The sequence below is a fragment of the Cygnus atratus genome, chromosome 1 (genome assembly GCF_013377495.2).
Source record: "Cygnus atratus isolate AKBS03 ecotype Queensland, Australia chromosome 1, CAtr_DNAZoo_HiC_assembly, whole genome shotgun sequence".
NCBI lineage: Eukaryota > Metazoa > Chordata > Aves > Anseriformes > Anatidae > Cygnus > Cygnus atratus.
Window position 1 is genome coordinate 38,073,616 of NC_066362.1, and position 17,012 is coordinate 38,090,627.

The 17,012-nt window shown below is 43.3% G+C and overlaps 2 protein-coding genes across 2 annotated transcripts; one reads left to right on the top strand and one right to left on the bottom strand.

Moving 5' to 3' along the window:
* The first annotated feature begins 214 nt into the window (after nucleotides 1-214).
* Nucleotides 215-13,220, top strand: CCT2 (chaperonin containing TCP1 subunit 2). Its single transcript, XM_035544095.2, has 16 exons — nucleotides 215-324; nucleotides 1,198-1,272; nucleotides 1,927-1,992; nucleotides 2,091-2,202; nucleotides 3,152-3,228; nucleotides 4,052-4,164; nucleotides 5,361-5,563; nucleotides 5,761-5,861; nucleotides 5,946-6,073; nucleotides 7,417-7,520; nucleotides 9,299-9,418; nucleotides 10,057-10,185; nucleotides 10,274-10,377; nucleotides 11,275-11,374; nucleotides 12,155-12,296; nucleotides 12,942-13,220. The coding sequence occupies exons 1-16, from the start codon at nucleotides 322-324 to the stop codon at nucleotides 12,970-12,972; spliced, it is 1,608 nt and encodes a 535-aa protein (XP_035399988.1). The 5' UTR covers nucleotides 215-321; the 3' UTR covers nucleotides 12,973-13,220.
* A 2,260-nt stretch (nucleotides 13,221-15,480) lies between these two features.
* Nucleotides 15,481-16,314, bottom strand: LRRC10 (leucine rich repeat containing 10). Its single transcript, XM_035544257.1, has one exon. The coding sequence runs from the start codon at nucleotides 16,312-16,314 to the stop codon at nucleotides 15,481-15,483; it is 834 nt and encodes a 277-aa protein (XP_035400150.1).
* Nucleotides 16,315-17,012: the final 698 nt, after the last annotated feature.

Below are 17,012 nucleotides of genomic sequence, written 5' to 3' on the forward strand. Positions count from 1 at the left end.
GACGACATTTTTTAAACTGGGGCGACCACGAACTGCTTTGGGGCAGGGTCAAGTTTGCCTAGAAAAACGTTTTTATAGAAATACAACTGAAATGCGAACGGAAGCCGTGGCTCTTGGCAGGCAGGTTTGCAAGGCGCAGCGAGAGAGACCCGGCGCTAATTACAAACGGTTAATGAGCGCCCCTGCCCCGCTGAGGCGCGGACTACATCTCCCGGCGTGCCACACGGCGCCTTCCCGGGACGCCATTTCCTGCGGGCGGCCGGGGCGCGGCGGGGCTGTGCGGCGTGGTGCGATCGCTCTGCGGCGGGGACCGGCGGCGCCATGGTGAGCGGCGGCCGCGGGGACGGGGCCCGGGGCCCGGGGGCGGCCGGGCGGGGAGGGAACGGCGGGGAGGGAACGGCGGGGGCGGCCTCGTGCCCTGCCCGCGCCGCGGGGGGAGCGGGGGTGGCGCCGCCGCCGCCGCCTCGGGCATGGAAGGTTCCAGAGCGCGGCCGTTGAGGGGGCGGCTCCTGGCAGGGGGCTGCCCGGGGGGTGCTGTGGGGGTGTTCGCAGCCCGCCGGGTGCCGTCCTGCGCAGGGTGATCGGGGGAGCCTGGATGGTCTGCGGAGGGCCCTGCCAGCCTCAGCCATCCTGCGGCTCTGTGAAAAACCACGGGGGGCTGGTCCCGGCTCGTTCAGGGCCTTGGGTTCCTTGCGAATGCCGGTCTGTGCTCTGAAACCACGTGTTTGTGCCTCCTGTAATGTGATTTGCAAGGAAACGCCTGAAAAAAAAAAAAAAAAAGGCCTAACGCAAATACTCAAGTACTGAAATCCTAAATCCTCGTTGTGGTCAGTGACCAGATTTGTCGGGTTCCACTGGCCATCAGCACAGACACCGCCACAAAGTAAGGTGCTCACCACGGTCTGTCAGGCCTGGAGATGTAATTACCAGACAACACGGCGCACAGTCATGCGGTAGATTACAGTCTACCTTACAATCTCTCCGTTACATGAACACTTTTTTAAGAAAAAGTCAAGCTCTGTTTGCCTCAGATAGATTTTCCAGCACTGTTCACCTTGAATACAGTTTCTATCAAAACCAAATGGGGTATGAAAATAAATCATTTCAGTAATACAGACATTGTTTGGGTTGTTAGTGCCAAATTTTTGCTTTTAAAATGAAGTGATCTATTAAAGAAGTATTTTGATGCTGTTTTAGGCATCCATTTCCCTTGCACCCGTGAACATTTTCAAGGCAGGTGCTGATGAAGAAAAAGCAGAAACAGCTCGGCTGGTGAGTTTACTCTCTAAGAAATTGGTGATGCCCTGGGCAATTTTGTGTGTTCTTTTGTTAAATGTTTTTCTGTTAAGTGTACTTTCAGTTCATATCGATGTAGAGCTTCCTTTGTCTCTTAGTGTTTTGTCTTGTTGCATGTCTCTGAACAGAAGATAGGAAAACTGTTCTGTCTATACAGACAGAGTAGCCGTATCTTAGCTCAGAAGGTTCATATTTGTTGGAAGGCTTTTCGTTTAGCCATGAGACATGGTTTTATGGTTACTGTGAAAATTAAGTGTATTTGAGCTGATTACCAAAATACAGCACTCCAGAAACTTGGAATCAGACTCTTGGAGTGTGGCTGTGGAAGGGCTGGGTTAAGATCCTACATCTTTACTGTGTGGGCGCCTGAGCATGGCGCAGGCTGCCCAGAGAGGCTGTGGGGTCTCCTCCTTGGAGATCTTCAAAAGCCGCCTGGACGTGGCCCTGGGCAGCCTGCCCTGGGTGGCCCTGCTTGGGCAGGGGTTGGGCCTGGTGGGCTCCAGAGAGCCCTGCCAGCCTCAGCCACTCTGGGATTCTGTGATTCCCCTTTGGAAGATACGGCCCAGCATTTACTACTTATCTTAAAGTAGAAATGAATCATTTTCTAATGTATATTTGCTTTCATTTCAGTCATCCTTTGTTGGTGCAATTGCTATTGGTGACCTAGTCAAGAGTACTCTGGGGCCTAAAGGCATGGTAAGATAGCTGCAAGTTCTCAGTGGTCATACCTATTAATTTAATTTTAATAGTTATTGTACGTTTTCAAACACTGTTCTGTATCTTGCATCATGTAGGACAAGATTCTGCTAAGTACTGGGAGAGATAGCACGGTGACAGTGACCAATGATGGTGCAACCATCCTGAAAGCTATTGGAGTTGACAACCCAGCTGCCAAGGTCTTGGTTGGTGAGTTTTTAACAGCTTGTCATTGTTGTACTTGGAGTTTCTTCATTTGCAGCTTTATTGTGTAGTTCTTACTTATTTGTAGAAAAGTATTCTTCACATAGCGTGCAAAATTGAGGGGAAGGTTAGAAAAAGTCCTGAAATAAGGAGACCAAGGTGTTGCAAGAGTTGTGGAACTCTGCGAAAAATAAATTTGAGGTATATGCTGCTCTCACAAAACTATTCTGATGTCTCCTTATCTACCCTCAACCCTTGCTTGTCCCTGGAGTCAAAAGGGATGAAAGACAGCTGTGGCTGTCTGTCTTGAGAATCACAGAACGGTTTGGGCTGGAAGGGACCGTAAAGCCCACCCAGCTCCACCCCCCTGCCATGGGCAGGGACACCTCCCACCAGACCAGGCTGCCCAAAGCCCCATCCAGCCTGGCCTTGAGCACCTCCAGGGATGGGGCATCCACAGCTGCTCCGGGCAGCCTGTGCCAGGGCCTCGCCACCCTCTGAGGGAAGAATTTCCTCCTTATATCTAATCTAAACCTACCCTCTTTTAGTTCAAAGCCCTTCCCCCTTGTCCTATCACTACACCCCCTGACAAAGAGTCCCTCCCCAGCTTTCTTACAGGCTCTCTTTAGGTACTGGAAGGCCTCTGTAAGGTCTACCCGGAGCCTTCCCTTTTCCAGTCCTCAGGCATGGGGAGAGAGGGGGATAGCTCTTGTCCATTGACAGGCTGGTACTGGTGTCTGTTGTAAATGAAGATAAGGAATTTCATGGATGCTGAATCTGACTTCATCTCAGGTTTTTCTGTGACTTAATAGTTTGACAACCTCTTTATCAAGGAGTAAGGTTTTTTTTTGTTGTTGTTCCTTAAACTAATGTGAGATAAAAACACTTGTACTTTATAGCAGTTAGAGCATGGAATTTTGAATCAAAACATTAATACAATGACTTCCTCTTTTAGATATGTCAAAGGTTCAAGATGATGAAGTTGGTGATGGAACTACGTCTGTCACAGTGTTGGCAGCTGAATTACTGAGGGTGATGTATTAAATTTTTTCAAATGTTTTTATATTTGACAGTGTAGTCCTGTGACTACACTATCATGAAACGTGGAAGTGTTGTTCTGTCACAGGTCATTTTCTGGATTTTGCACTAAGCAGGATATAGCACTGCTTAATTGTGAGGTTCAGTCCTTTTCCACAACATTAAGGGAAAAAAAGGCATGTTAAATTCTGCTGTTGTGTGCACAAGACTTGAATTCATAATGTTCCTTTAAACACCGCATACCGAAGACTGCCAAACTCTAAATTGGAAATTACTATGAAAGAGAGATGTCAGAAGTGAGGAACTCAGCAAAGCTGTGCCAGTGAATCTGATGATCAGAGTTCCTGGATCTGAGATCAAGAAATCTGAGAAATTATCCCATCAGCTTACCAAGTTCCTCACAAAACTTTTGAAGAAAAAAAAATTTGAAGATCTTTTGTTTGTTTTTGTTTGTTTCCCCACAACTACACCTTAACTTGCAGTTGTAAGTGAACAGGAAACTGATCTCAAACATGAAGTGAGAATTCACTTTAAGTGTGTGTCTGGTTACTGTTCATATTGGAGCTAAGATTTTCTTATTAATCAATATTTCTAGAAGGTATTCCAAAGGCAGATCCAGTTTGCCTAGACTGGAGGGGAAAAAAAAGTGCCAGTATGGTGGCTAGAATAATCTCCCTTTCTTAGGTCTTCACTTTAATTTGATTGTTACAGCTCTTGTGCTTTTGGTGGCACTCAGAATTTTCAGATTGCTTGCAAGTGCCTTTCCTATTTAATGTGAATGTGCTGTGGAAGAAAGCTAATTATTTATTTTAAATAGGAGGCAGAATTGCTGATTTCTAGGAAGATTCATCCTCAGACCATCATTGCAGGTTGGAGAGCAGCCACAAAAGCTTCAAGAGAGGCACTTTTGAAAGCAGCTGTGGATCATGGGTTAGTAACGTACATTGGCAGTAACTCTTTATAAACCATACGAGATTAAAACTCACTGGAGAGAATTATGTAGCATTGGAAAATTCTTTGCGGTCTTTTAAGCTGAATATATGAATTTAACAGTTACTGAAAAGAAGACTACTTTTGAGTTAGATGAAGTACAGAAGCTGTATGAAATTATTTAAAATTGCTTGCAACATGCAGAATCAGAAAATAAGCAGTAATTTTCTTCTTAGGACAAAAATCGGAGCTGTTATTTCTGATTTCATACTCTGATTTTAAATATGTCTATTTTCTGTGCGTGACAGCATAGACTTTTTCAAAGCTGAATGGAAAGTGTTTGTTCTTAAAACAGTTGATCTAAACTACTTTGTAGTAAAATTGCACATCACAGAGTACCAGTTCAGTAGTGTAGTGCAAATGGTAGAAGGTACTATGAAATGGTATTTTTTTAAAGCCTTAGTATGGCAGAGAAGCAGCATCAATATCTAGTTACATAACCTAGTCTCAAGAATCTGAAGAAGCAGTTCCCTGGTATCTGAACGAGTTGTGCAATTTCTCATTCTGCCGGGGAGAAGTGTAGATTAAATGTTTTGCTATATTTCGTAGACAGAAGTCTTACAGATACCATCTTGACATACCAAGTTGGTGATAGAATGCCTGTTATCGTGGTATTTGACCAGAATGGCAAAAAGTGGGTATGTCATTGTAAGACTGAATTGATTTTGTTCGTTGTTGGTTGTCCTTAATTTCACAAAATACTATCTCAACAAAAATGAGATTAAAATCAGCTTCAATACTTTACCTGTGGCTTCCTCAACTTCCGTATGAGTATGGATCTTACTTCTGCTTAGTGTTTTGAGATAGGCATATTCGTGTGCCTTTGTGTCATTTAGGAAAAATGCGGGTGTCAGAATGTCATCCCTTAAGCACATAAATATGTATGGTGTCTCGCACCCAGGAAATAAACCTATTCTCACAAGGAACTCCTAATCTAACCGGGTTTTCAATAGAAAGTTGTTTCTTGGGACACTGGAGGAATTCTGTCATTCCTCAGAATGGAACATGGTTCAAATCTGGTACAGATACACGTGGGTTAGGAAGAGCAGGGAGAGAGACTCAGTGTTAGGTGAGTGATGATAATAAAGGCTTTCAGACACAGACCTGCCCATATAACTGTACTGGCTTTATTGCAGCGATGATGAAGCGAAGTTCCGTGAAGACTTGATGAACATTGCGGGAACGACTCTCTCATCAAAGTTACTTACTCATCATAAAGATCACTTTGTCAAGCTGGCTGTAGAAGCTGTTCTTAGGTTGAAAGGTTCTGGTAATTTGGAGGCTATCCACGTCATTAAGAAACTTGGTGGAAGTTTGGCTGATTCTTACTTAGATGAAGGTAAGCCTTTGTATATTGGCTGGAAGTGTGCTTAAGAAATGAAATTGTTAGAAGTCATACATCTCTATGCAAATTTGTTCTAGAAAAAAATTGTTATTACTAAATTGAATAATAATATTACTAATTATTTAGCAATAATTTAAATGAACTGTTCTCCTTTTTTAATATGAAGTCTTAATCTTTTTCTTACTATACAGGGTTTTTGCTTGACAAGAAGATCGGTGTAAACCAGCCAAAAAGAATTGAAAATGCAAAGATTCTTATTGCAAATACTGGCATGGATACAGATAAGATTAAGGTATGTAACAGAACTGCTGTTGTGAAACAGTACTTTCATATATGGAATTCATTTTTTTAACTGAATTTGTTTTCTTTGGTTTAGATTTTTGGCTCTCGCGTCAGAGTGGACTCTACAGCAAAGGTAGCAGAAATAGAACAGGCAGAGAAAGAAAAAATGAAGGAGAAAGTAGAGCGTATTCTTAAGCATGGAATAAACTGCTTTATTAACAGGTATGTTTCCTTGGAAAAGGGCTAGAATTTAGAATGCAGTCACGGAGTAGCAGGATTTTAATACTGTATATGTGTGAAGAAGGTTATCCCTAAAATTAGGTGATCTTACCCAATGCTTAATTAATTGAGTCACTTCAGTGACGCCAGAATTTTCACATTCCCTCAAGTGTGGTGCAGTGTCATCCCTCCCCTCTGCTGCTTTTTTATTTTTTTAAGGCAGAAGTGGTGTTATTTCATAAGGGATCCGTGTTTAAGTCCAGTGAACATCACAATCTAAATTACATGTTTTTGATAGCAGTGCACTTCTCTTTTAAACTGTCATGATGCAAAGCATTGATATATTTAATAATGTGAGAAGTGCTTATGCCTTTCAGTAATTCTCATTTGAGTGGTTCTGTAGTCTGCTAGGAAGCTGGTTAACGAGCACCGCATCAAAGGATAGGAATATGAGTTGCACTGTTTACAACAGTAGCAAAGATTTACACTTACGGGCTACTGCACATCTTAAAACTCCAAAATCTGTGTTAATTGTGAGAACTAGTGATGGGTTTATAAGTCTCAGTCTCCATCTGTGTCATGTTTCATTCATGTACGTGATGTCGTAGTGTAGGCACAGTGAGCAAGGAGATGCTTGACAGGATGCTATATGGATATAAAGTAGGAAGAATCTTCTCTGTACATAATCAGCAATGCCAACTGTCCCTTTTGAAGGTAGATTAGGAGCATCTTTTTTTGACAGACATGGTGTGTCCCAGCTTCTGCTAAATTTCTACAACACCCAGCCTCTAATTTGGAGGGGAAAAATAGTTTGGTCATTGACCCTGCTTTGGGGAGAGTGGAATACATAAACAAAGAAGCACGTGCTCTGCTCTGTGGCCTTCTGTCTATGTACGTTACAAGACTGGCCATTTATTGTTCCCACAAAGTTGTATCCTGTTTGGATTTTGTGGTGGTAAGGAGTTAGAGAAGTTACTTTACATGTCCTAGTGCGCCCTGCTAGAACAGGCAAGTAACTGGCTAGCGGGCACTTAGGATCAAAGAACTCAGAACTTCAAGCATTGATAGTGTGTCTTCAGGGGCAGTGTATTTCAAAGCTACAATACCTTGAAATTTTTTGTAGCTTATGTTTTCCTGTCACTGCTGTTGGTTTGTTTCTGTGTGGGTGTAACTTTCTTCATGTGGTTGGTGCCTCACAAAAGGACTGTTTCGGTAGCTTGCAGAAAACTGTGTCCACACTGCTGAGCATCAGGTGTCCTTTGTTACTCTGGTAACAAAGGTTTTACAATCTTTTTAAAGGTTTGTTCTTCCTGCAGTGTGAGAATGTGACTTGGTTTTAATTGCAGGCAGTTGATCTACAACTACCCCGAGCAGCTCTTTGGGGCTGCTGGCGTCATGGCAATTGAGCATGCGGACTTTGCTGGTGTGGAGCGCCTGGCTCTTGTTACAGGTTTGTGGAGTACCTTACTGAGTGCAGCTTGGAGGGTCACGTTATTTATTTGGCCTTCGGTAAATATTCATGGTTGATCACCTAGGTTTTACTTCCGTTTTACTATTAAGCTGATCTGTGAATGTGAGAAGTACTTAGCATAAGCTTTGTTTTACAGAACTTAATACAAACATATATGGAGGATTCTATGAAATTTACCGTAACTAACTTGGAAATTAAGTTGTTGATTTAACTGCTATATAACCGTTAGTATTCTTTCGGGAGCAGGTATAACTTGGTTTCTACCATCAGTGTGTTATACTTGTAAAATGTTCGTTTTGAATATGAATCCTCCCTGCACAATGATTTAAACATGTTTTATCCAGCAACTGTGAATAAAGTAACATCTTACTAACTGGAAAGTATAGGTTAGCCAGTTAATATCTTTCTTCCATGTTTTAACAGTACTTTATGATGAAGTCCCTGCTTGATAAACTTTTGAAATGTTTGTTTTCTAGGGAAAAGATAAAAGTTAGCCATAGGAAGTGTAGGATGATAAACCAACAAATTCATTTATACTATCTTCTTATAAAGGGCTGTTGTTTGATTGTAGTAACAGAGAAGACTAAACAGTTGTCCTCTGTTAGAATTGCGGGCCTGAGTCATCAACTTGAGGCGGACCTCAAATAACATAAGCATCTTGGACATTTTTAGTAGTGGTCAGTGTAAATGTGACTTTAGGATCTAATCAAAATGAAACACCGTCTGGAATGCTACAGATGATCCTCATTGCCTAAATTCCAGTTAAAGGTAGTTAGCAGGAACATATTAAAAAGAACTAATTATGGTAGTGATCAGGAGAATGGAGTTTGCTTTGCAGGGAGAATGGAAAAGATACTGACTAGTTCAGGCTAGCAAAACTAAAGTTGCAGTTGTGCGCGGCCGTCTGTACGTACATTGACACCAGCAGACACTTCAGTGAGAGAAACACTGCTTACGTTCTGGAACAAATTCAAAACAAATTTTGTAGGTAGAGCAAGTGGACTGTATTGGACCACAGTGGGTCAAACAGAAAGCTGAAGAAATGTGACAAGCTCGTAGTAAGGACAAACTCGACTGCAAATCTGATCTTTTCTTGTAGAGCTACAGCTAAAGCAATGCTATTAAGCTAATATGGGTTAATAGAGCATCCATGGGGAATGAATACATGTAAATGGTTTTCTAATGGGAATAGCGAAGTACTAGAACAGTGTTTCATTCAAGGACATTCTGCTCTTTGTAATGTCTGTTTCGTTTATGATATGGGAGTTTATGAATGGTGCACGGCATGGCTGCCGTGACATGCTGCAAGACTCATGATTTGGGAGAGTGATGGCCAGTCATTTTCAGCTGCGTAATCAGGAAGGCAGAATTAATGCTAGCACAAGTTTCAAAACAACAAATTTTGATTTAGTAGTTTATGAACATTTAATGAGTTAAATAGTTTCAAAACTTTAAACAGATAAACAGATTTACACTGTAATACTGTCACAACAACATGTATCCTCTTATCTGGGCAGAACTCAAAAGCATTACAGCTACTGCAGTTCTTGTGACATAAAACAAAACATTGGTGGTTTAAGAACTTGTCAACATCAGTAGGAAGTTGACATGCTTTGATGTTGGAAAAATTTGGTTTATCACGATTGTTACCTTGAATTTATTTTTGTGCAATTACAATGACTTTTTTTTTTCCTTAGCTTAGCCCTTGCTTCAAAAGGTGTTTTCATTTTGACACTTCAATAATCTCACACTTGTAGGTGGTGAAATTGCATCGACCTTTGATCACCCTGAGCTGGTAAAACTAGGAAGTTGCAAGCTTATTGAAGAAGTCATGATTGGAGAAGATAAACTCATTCATTTCTCTGGTGTGGCAATGGGTGAGTGTTTTACCAGGAATGGCACATTGTAACATTTGTGTTAATGCTTTGCTGACCTGTTCAGTTACCAGGATGGCATAGGTAATTTGCAATAGATTCAGGTAGGCATTTTTCAGAAAGCCTTGCTCTTCAGTGAAACGCTAACCCTTCAAAGATACGTGTTCATTGTTGAAATTGTTCATTTACATAATGTTAAACATTTGCATAAACACTTGCAAGGATGGGACCCAAAATTTCTGCTTTGTGTGATTGATGAGAAAAGTAGCAACCTGTCATGCTTTGAGAACTTGATAGCTTGTTCTAATAAATGCAGATAGTGTAAATGTCTCAAAACTACAGCTTGGAAAAAAAAATCATTTTCTACTCAATTAAATAAGGTATCTTACAGCAGTTCACTGATAAAAGCAATGGCGTAGTGTACATTGTTTCATTCTACCTGCGTCTTCCTGTGAAATGTCATCACGCTTCCTGCTTCCTCCTCCACAAACTGATCTCTTTATGTAAAACTTGACTGCAGCGATAGCAAACCTGTCACAAATGCCTTGTGATCGCCTCTTGTTGTGTCATGTTAACATTCTTGGTCTGGCTCTTGTTTTGGTTTGTTTGTTTTAAATCTTCTTGCATTTGAACCTTTTTAGGTGAAGCTTGCACCATAGTTCTGCGTGGAGCAACACAGCAGATTCTAGATGAAGCAGAGAGGTCTTTGCATGATGCTCTCTGTGTTCTTGCCCAGACCGTGAAGGACACTAGAACTGTTTATGGTGGAGGTGAGTGTTAGATTCTTTCTAATATGGCCAAAATAGACATTGTGTTACTATTCAACTCATAAAACACCTGTTTGTCTTCCTTGAATAGGTTGTTCAGAGATGCTGATGGCTAACGCTGTTGCAGAACTTGCCATCAGAACACCTGGCAAAGAATCTGTTGCAATGGAGTCCTTTGCTAAGGCTTTGCGAATGGTAAGTTTATTTAGTCAGATTGCTGGACTAATACATGTAAAATTTCAAGAGCCGATTGCTTTACTAACTTCTGATATCAGATGGTTGCTTCTCTCTCTCCGACTTTAGGTTTTCTAAAACTAAAGAAGTGAAATTTAGCAATGTGCCTTGGATGAATGATGGGAAAAAAAGTTACTGTTTTCTATTTGAGAAAAAAGTATTGGTATTTTAATAATAGCCTTTCTATAAAAGCCCTTGATTCTATTTAGTTGTATTCATTCTCTAGTACTATCTAGAATTTTCTAGACTTGTATTGGAGGTTGTGTCTTAGCAGAAAATAGAATACCACAAGAAAAGAAGTTTATAGAATATTACTGTGCTAACAACAGACTGTCAATTTGAGGAAAACTGCCTTCCAGCTTCTCTATTTTAAATTAGGGAAAACCGTCCTTAGGAAATTAAAGACTGTAAGAAAACATTTCTCTTAAGAAAATTAAAGAGTGTCGTAAGACTTGGCATTGCCTCTTCAGGCAGCATGTGCAGTTTTTGTTATAGGACAATCTGGTGGCTAATGCTAACCAGCAAGCTATGGTCTGAAAGTAAATCCTCCAGTTGTAGTCTGAAATGATCAACAGAAACAATTTCTTTCTGTCCGTGTAAAACAAGGTGACAAATCTGCTAACGTGCTCTCCTCTGCTGTCTTACAGGGCCTTAAACAAAAGGGAATAACATCCTTAGAAGGGTAGTTTGATTGTTTTTTCGGACTTCTGTTCAATGTAACAGATCATATATCATGTTGTTGATATTTGCTCTTCTTGAAACGGAATAGTACGATAGCAATATCGAAGTGTGTGTGTGTGATGCGTAATAGGGATCAGTCTCTGCGTTAATGGACACCAACCTGTGTTTACCCCTTAGATCCCAACGATAATAGCTGATAACGCTGGCTATGACAGCGCAGATCTGGTTGCTCAGCTCAGGGCTGCACACAGTGAAGGGAAGACTACTTACGGCCTTGGTAAGGAGTTTGATAATGCTTCCGTTACTGGGTTGCTGTTTGTGGGGGGGATTAGACTTACAAAGCTTGGTCACATCTGTTTCTCACTAATACATTCAGCTGAAAGAACTGTGTTGATGCCACAGTGCGCGCCTACCATCTGTATTATTTTAAAGTCTGTGTTACATAGTTGCACTCCTGTTGCTCTCTGAATCTTTTTGGATGAATTGTTTTCTTGGTGACAGAAGCCCCTGTGCATTGAAGTTAATTAAGAGGTACTTACATTTCTACTTGCTTGTGTTGCAGAACAGGGTGATGGATATGATGACTTATGTGCAAAGCAAACAGAAATATAACCATACAATGTAACATTGCTTTATCATTCTTTCAGGCTTTTCATGGTAGGGCGAATGTGTTCGTGAAGGGGATAGTTTCCACCCATAAAACCACGTGCCTTAATTGCATTGGGCCTAGTCATAAGAATCTCAAAAAGAAAGGCACGTATTTAAAAAAACAAACAAAAAACATTTCAGAGAAGAGCGTTGAAGTTGATATACATAAGGAAATGGTGCTGAGAGTCCCATTGGGTATCATCTCCTTTTCCCAGTGGAGTTTTCATCATTATTTTTTGTATGTAATTGCAAGATGCTAGGCCTTGAAGTGAAATAATTTTAAAAATATTTCCTCTACTGTCAGTGTGGTTCATTTGAGGAGGTAAGCTACCATATCGTCAGCTTCTTGTAATTTCCTTTAAAATAAGCGAGGAGAAAAAAAGACTTCTTAATGTATCTCTTCTTAAAGATATGAAAGAGGGTACCATTGGAGACATGGCAGTCTTGGGAGTGACAGAAAGTTTCCAAGTCAAGAGACAAGTTTTGCTGAGTGCAGCTGAAGCAGCAGAAATGATTCTTCGTGTAGATGACATTATTAAAGCAGCACCAAGGTATGGCTACCTGTGTTGGTCAGTTACAATGGTGTAGGGTAATCTCCATCAACGGAAGAGTAACTGCAGAAAAGCCTTGTGATAAAAAATACCTTATCTGAAATGAAGACAGACATCTGACGTGCTAATATTCATTTTATATGATTTTTTTTGCATTAGTATATGACCTGGCCTTTAGAGCCATCAGCGCGCTTACAGTAGCGTGCCTGAGAACTGTCTAGTGAATCTTAAGTCACCAGCTATTCAAGTGCCACTTGCAGTACTAAACCATCTGCAAAAGTGACTGACCAGAATGTAAGGGATTTTTCTTTTGGGGAAATTTGTAGTTAACTGCAGCTGCGTCTGAAGTGGAATCTGCAGCTAGAACAAAATTGCTTTTGTTTTTAAGTATGGGAAGAAATCCCACTTGTTGGCAGATTATCCTGTGCGTACCCACTACGAGGTAGTTTGCACTGTTTTGTGAATCACTTTCTTACCACGCAAAGCTGGTGTATTATCACAATAGGTAGCGCCATCTCAAAGCCTTGAGATAAAACTAGTATTGAAAGCAAAATATCAACTAAAAATTAAAAATAAAGGCAGGTGGGGGGAAACTGGTCAACCTCAGTGTTTTCTGATTGTTATGATTTTTCTTTTTCTCAACAGAAAACGTGTCCCAGACCATCGCCCGTGTTAAATTTTCTCCGGTACCCCAGGATGTGTGGACCAGATCTCACCGAGCAGTTTTTTAAGTGATTTTTGTGAGGTTATGGAACGGAAGCTTGAGATGAGCAGCTCCATCAACGGCAAGAAGTAACTGCCTTCAGTTGATTTTAACTTATTTCAGTTTACATGTGTTGGGGGGAAGATTCACTTGTACAACCCCTGTTCCTTTCCAGCTTCCACCTAAAATACGCTGAAATAAATAAAATCATATTCATCAAAGTTGCGCTTGTCTTTGTGTAGAACCAAGAAGTGCAGTTTCATTAGAGAGGGAGATGCAGTTTGGGAGAGAGGGATCAGCATGCTGGGCCAAATAGTCCATGTGTTTGTCTGTCAGGTACCAGACTCGGGCTGGCTGTCTTTACAAATGCGGGTTGTTACAACAGGAGGGCAGCTGGTGAGAGATGTGCCACACTGCATCAGATTCCTTTTTCTCTTCTCCACTCCTTTCCCCACATGCCTGTTGTGACCCATCTCTTTATATTCCTTCCTATTCCAGTAGCTCCTGCGGTGCTCATGAGTGCAATAAAGACACAATGTCCTTTCTCAGGAACTTGGACTGTGATGAAGTCTGGTTCCTGCAGCAGTCTTCAGGTAGATTTTTGATGATTCTGAGCAGAGAGGAGTGCAGATGCCCCCATCTGAGCGGTGGGCTGTAGAGAGGTGCTCGATGGGTGCTGTGACCCCACTGGCCCTTCCCGGTGCCCTGCAGCACCTTGGTGAACAGCAGGGGCAGTCTGCCAAAGCAGGAAGGTTAATCTGAAATCAATAAAGTATCTGTGCAAACGTTTTTCTTCCTGAAATGAAGCGAATCTGCTTATGGAAAGCTCCTCCAAACTCAACATAGACTCTCTTCTAATCACCCGAATTGAAAATACTGTTAAGAGTAGTGTTAAAAACAAACCTTTAAAAAGCAGGTGAAAGTGTATCTTCCTCCACCCTCTCAGATAACTAGAGTACCGAGTTAGTTCCGCAGGAAATGAAACACTGACTGTTGATGTTAAGAAAGCCCCAGATTTTCATCCCGTTGAATGATTTCTTTTGTAGAAAGAAATTGCTGGAAAAAGACAGAGAGCTTGGAAAGTTAGTTCCAAAGAAAGACGATTTAGCTTAGTGAGAATCTAGTACACTTTATTTAATTTAATGAATATACCGAGTACGCTATGTGGGTACCAGCCAGATCCAAGCGCGCACTTCATTTAACAAGGCAGCCAGCGCTAAGGGAGATTATATATTTCCAGAGAATTTTTCAAGAATGTAAATGACGTTAAGCAGTCACAAACTGGCATTGACTCAAACCTTTTATGGGAAGCCAAACTGTCACTTCTGTGTGCCGTGCTGGAAAGACAGTTCCACTTGACAAGCGAGGGAGAGGGGGAAGTGGCTGCTCTGTACCACCAAGGGCTCCCCACCCTTCTCTAAAAAGCTGTCTTCCACCAAACCCAGCGCTCAGTGCTATGGAATCAAAAGCTAAAAACGTAAAGTCACTTTGAGCCAGGTTTCTATTCTGTGCTACACCATTAAACCAAAACGCACTGGAAAGTTCAGTGCATTTCTGAGGAAATCTGAACGGACCTGAGGTTTGCAAGCACCCAAGTCCAGCAGCACCCTGCTGGAGTTCATCGGGTAAAGCTTGCCTCAGCTTCAGTTTCTGTGTAAGTCTGAAGGTGCAGGCTCCCAGCCTTACATTTCCTTCGCGCACGTTACCTCTGCAACGATTGTGGTTCTCCCATTTTAGTCAGGGCTTTCTGCTACTGCATCAAAACTCAGCACGTACAGCTGCCCTCACAGGCAGTGGGGTCGGCTACGTAAGACCGATCATAAAAAAAAAAAAGCATGTAGCTTTCCTCACTGTCATTTGAAATGCTAATTAGCAATAACAGAACCAGAGTGGTCACAAATTTTCCAGGAAGAAGACAGCAGCTGTAAGAGGAGAGTTCTCCAGTACGCGTTGCTGCCTTGATAGTGCAGCCAGGGCTCCGCTGCCACGTACCACGCGGTGGGCAGGGGAACCTTCGAGCTGTTACTTCTGCTGCTGCCTTTCAAACAAGTCACTGAGACAAGTGCCGTGGGTTACTTTAAAGCTGTAGCTCCCAGCAGTGATCTTCACCGTGCATGGTGGCTTCCAGCTGGGCTTGGACACCTCAGAAAGGGTAAAGGAGGGAAGGCGAGCCCACGGGGTTCCCGTGGGTGGAGATCAGTGAGCCTGTACGTGCTCTGCCCAATCCACCACAGGAAACATAAACCCTGCTGTCAGCTCCGAGTGGTCCCCACAGAGGGGGAGAGGGAGAAGTCTTTGCTCTGGAGAGCGTGCAGAAGAGGGTGGCTGTAGAAGAGCGTTTTGCTCTGAACTGGTGCACCTACCCTGAGGTCTTCCAGGCGGCACAATGCCTTCTCCAACCCAGCAAGCGAGGGATGGGCAGAGTCTGGGCAGCACCGTGGGTGTGCTGCCACCTCTGCTGGTGGAGGTAGCTGAGCAGCATCACGACTCAGCTTCTGGCTCGGGCTTGTCAATAGGAGGTGGCGACGGTCTCTCATCAAGCGTGATTTCTATCACTGCCCCCGACCGCTTGCGGGGTTCAGGGCTCTCCTCCGACCACCTCCCCACCCTGCGCACCCCTTTGGCCACTTTGGGTGCGTTCCTGCAGGGGTTGTGGTCGTAGATCACCAGCTTCAGGCCAGGGAGGTGAGCCAGGCTGGGGAAGAAGCGGATGGCATTGCGGTCCACGTCGATCACCTCCAGGAAAGGCATGTGCAGGAGCACGGGGGGGAACTCGGACAGCAGGTTGCCCGAGAGCCAGATGGTGCGCAGCTCCTGCAGGCCCCGCAGCTGGGTGGGGAGCGTGCGCAGCGCGTTGGAGCCGGCGTGCAGGGTCTTGAGCAGGCTGAGCTCGCACACCACCTCGGGCAGGTGCTGCAGGCAGTTGGACTCGATCCAGAGGGTCTTGAGGTTCTGCAGGAGCCGGAGCTCGAGGGGCAGGCTGCAGAGTTTGTTGTTGCCCAGGTAGAGGATGCACAGCTGCTTCAGCGTGCACACCACCAGGGGCAGCGCCTTGAAGTTGTTGAAGTCCAGCGCCAGGATCTGGAGGTTCTGCAACTGCTCCAGCTCAGGAGGGAGGTGGTTCAGGTTGTTGTCGCTCAGGTACAGCTTGACCAGCTCCCTGAAAGAGCAGATGTGCAGAGGCAGCCTCCTTAGCTGTCTGCCGCTCAGATCCACCATCTTGTCCACTGGCATCTCTTCCAGCTCTTCCAGGAGGTACTTCTGGCAGTCGTCAGAGGGCACAAAAGCAACTATGGCTTTCAGGCTGTTGCCCATCCTGGGACCTTCTTTGTGCAGAGACTGACGGGGCTGTGAGGGACGAGGCCAGTCTTGGTTTCCTGCTGCTGTGCACTGGCCTGCTGGTAACTCTGTCTTCCCAATATAAGGCTCTGTTTACATGGCACCAGGCACTAATCTCAAGGGCTCTGAAATGTTTCTGATAACTGAATGAGTGTTCAGTGATGGGGATTACGGACACGATGGCTGAGAGTGCAGGTCTCCCTCCCTGCCTCACACACACGCTCAGGCCCACTTGGCTCTCCCAGAAAACATCCCATCTCCCCTCTTCCTGCATGCTCTTGACATTCTCCAATTTTTCCTCAAACTCTTGCTTTGATGGAAACCCTGCTCCTCTTGGTTTGCTGTGGTTGTTCTGTTTGAGCAGCTGGTACTGGTGGTGGGGATTGACTGGAGAAAGCAAACACCCCAGAAGACCAAATTTTTAAACTAAAAGGATTAGCTTTAATTAAACTTTCAGTGGAAATGCCAGCTATAATCTAATTGTTGTTTAAAAATACCTGTTAAGACTTGACCAGCTTTCCAGATGAGTGGCACTTTTATGGATTTGCTTTGCAAGGTGCCAAATACATAATTTAACAGTATTACTTGCCACCCAGTACTTATCTCAAACCTTTAACAGAAATACTTGGCAATCTGCTACCTTTAGTGGCTCCAGTATTTATGTTCCTAATTTA

Bases quoted from the DNA above. Each gene is read 5' to 3' on its own strand.
- LRRC10 (XM_035544257.1), bottom strand. From the start codon at position 16,314: ATGGGCAACAGCCTGAAAGCCATAGTTGCTTTTGTGCCCTCTGACGAC.
- CCT2 (XM_035544095.2), top strand. The intron at 1,993-2,090 runs GTAAGATAGCTG...TGCATCATGTAG, and splicing joins CTCTGGGGCCTAAAGGCATG to GACAAGATTCTGCTAAGTAC. The intron at 10,186-10,273 runs GTGAGTGTTAGA...TTCCTTGAATAG, and splicing joins TAGAACTGTTTATGGTGGAG to GTTGTTCAGAGATGCTGATG.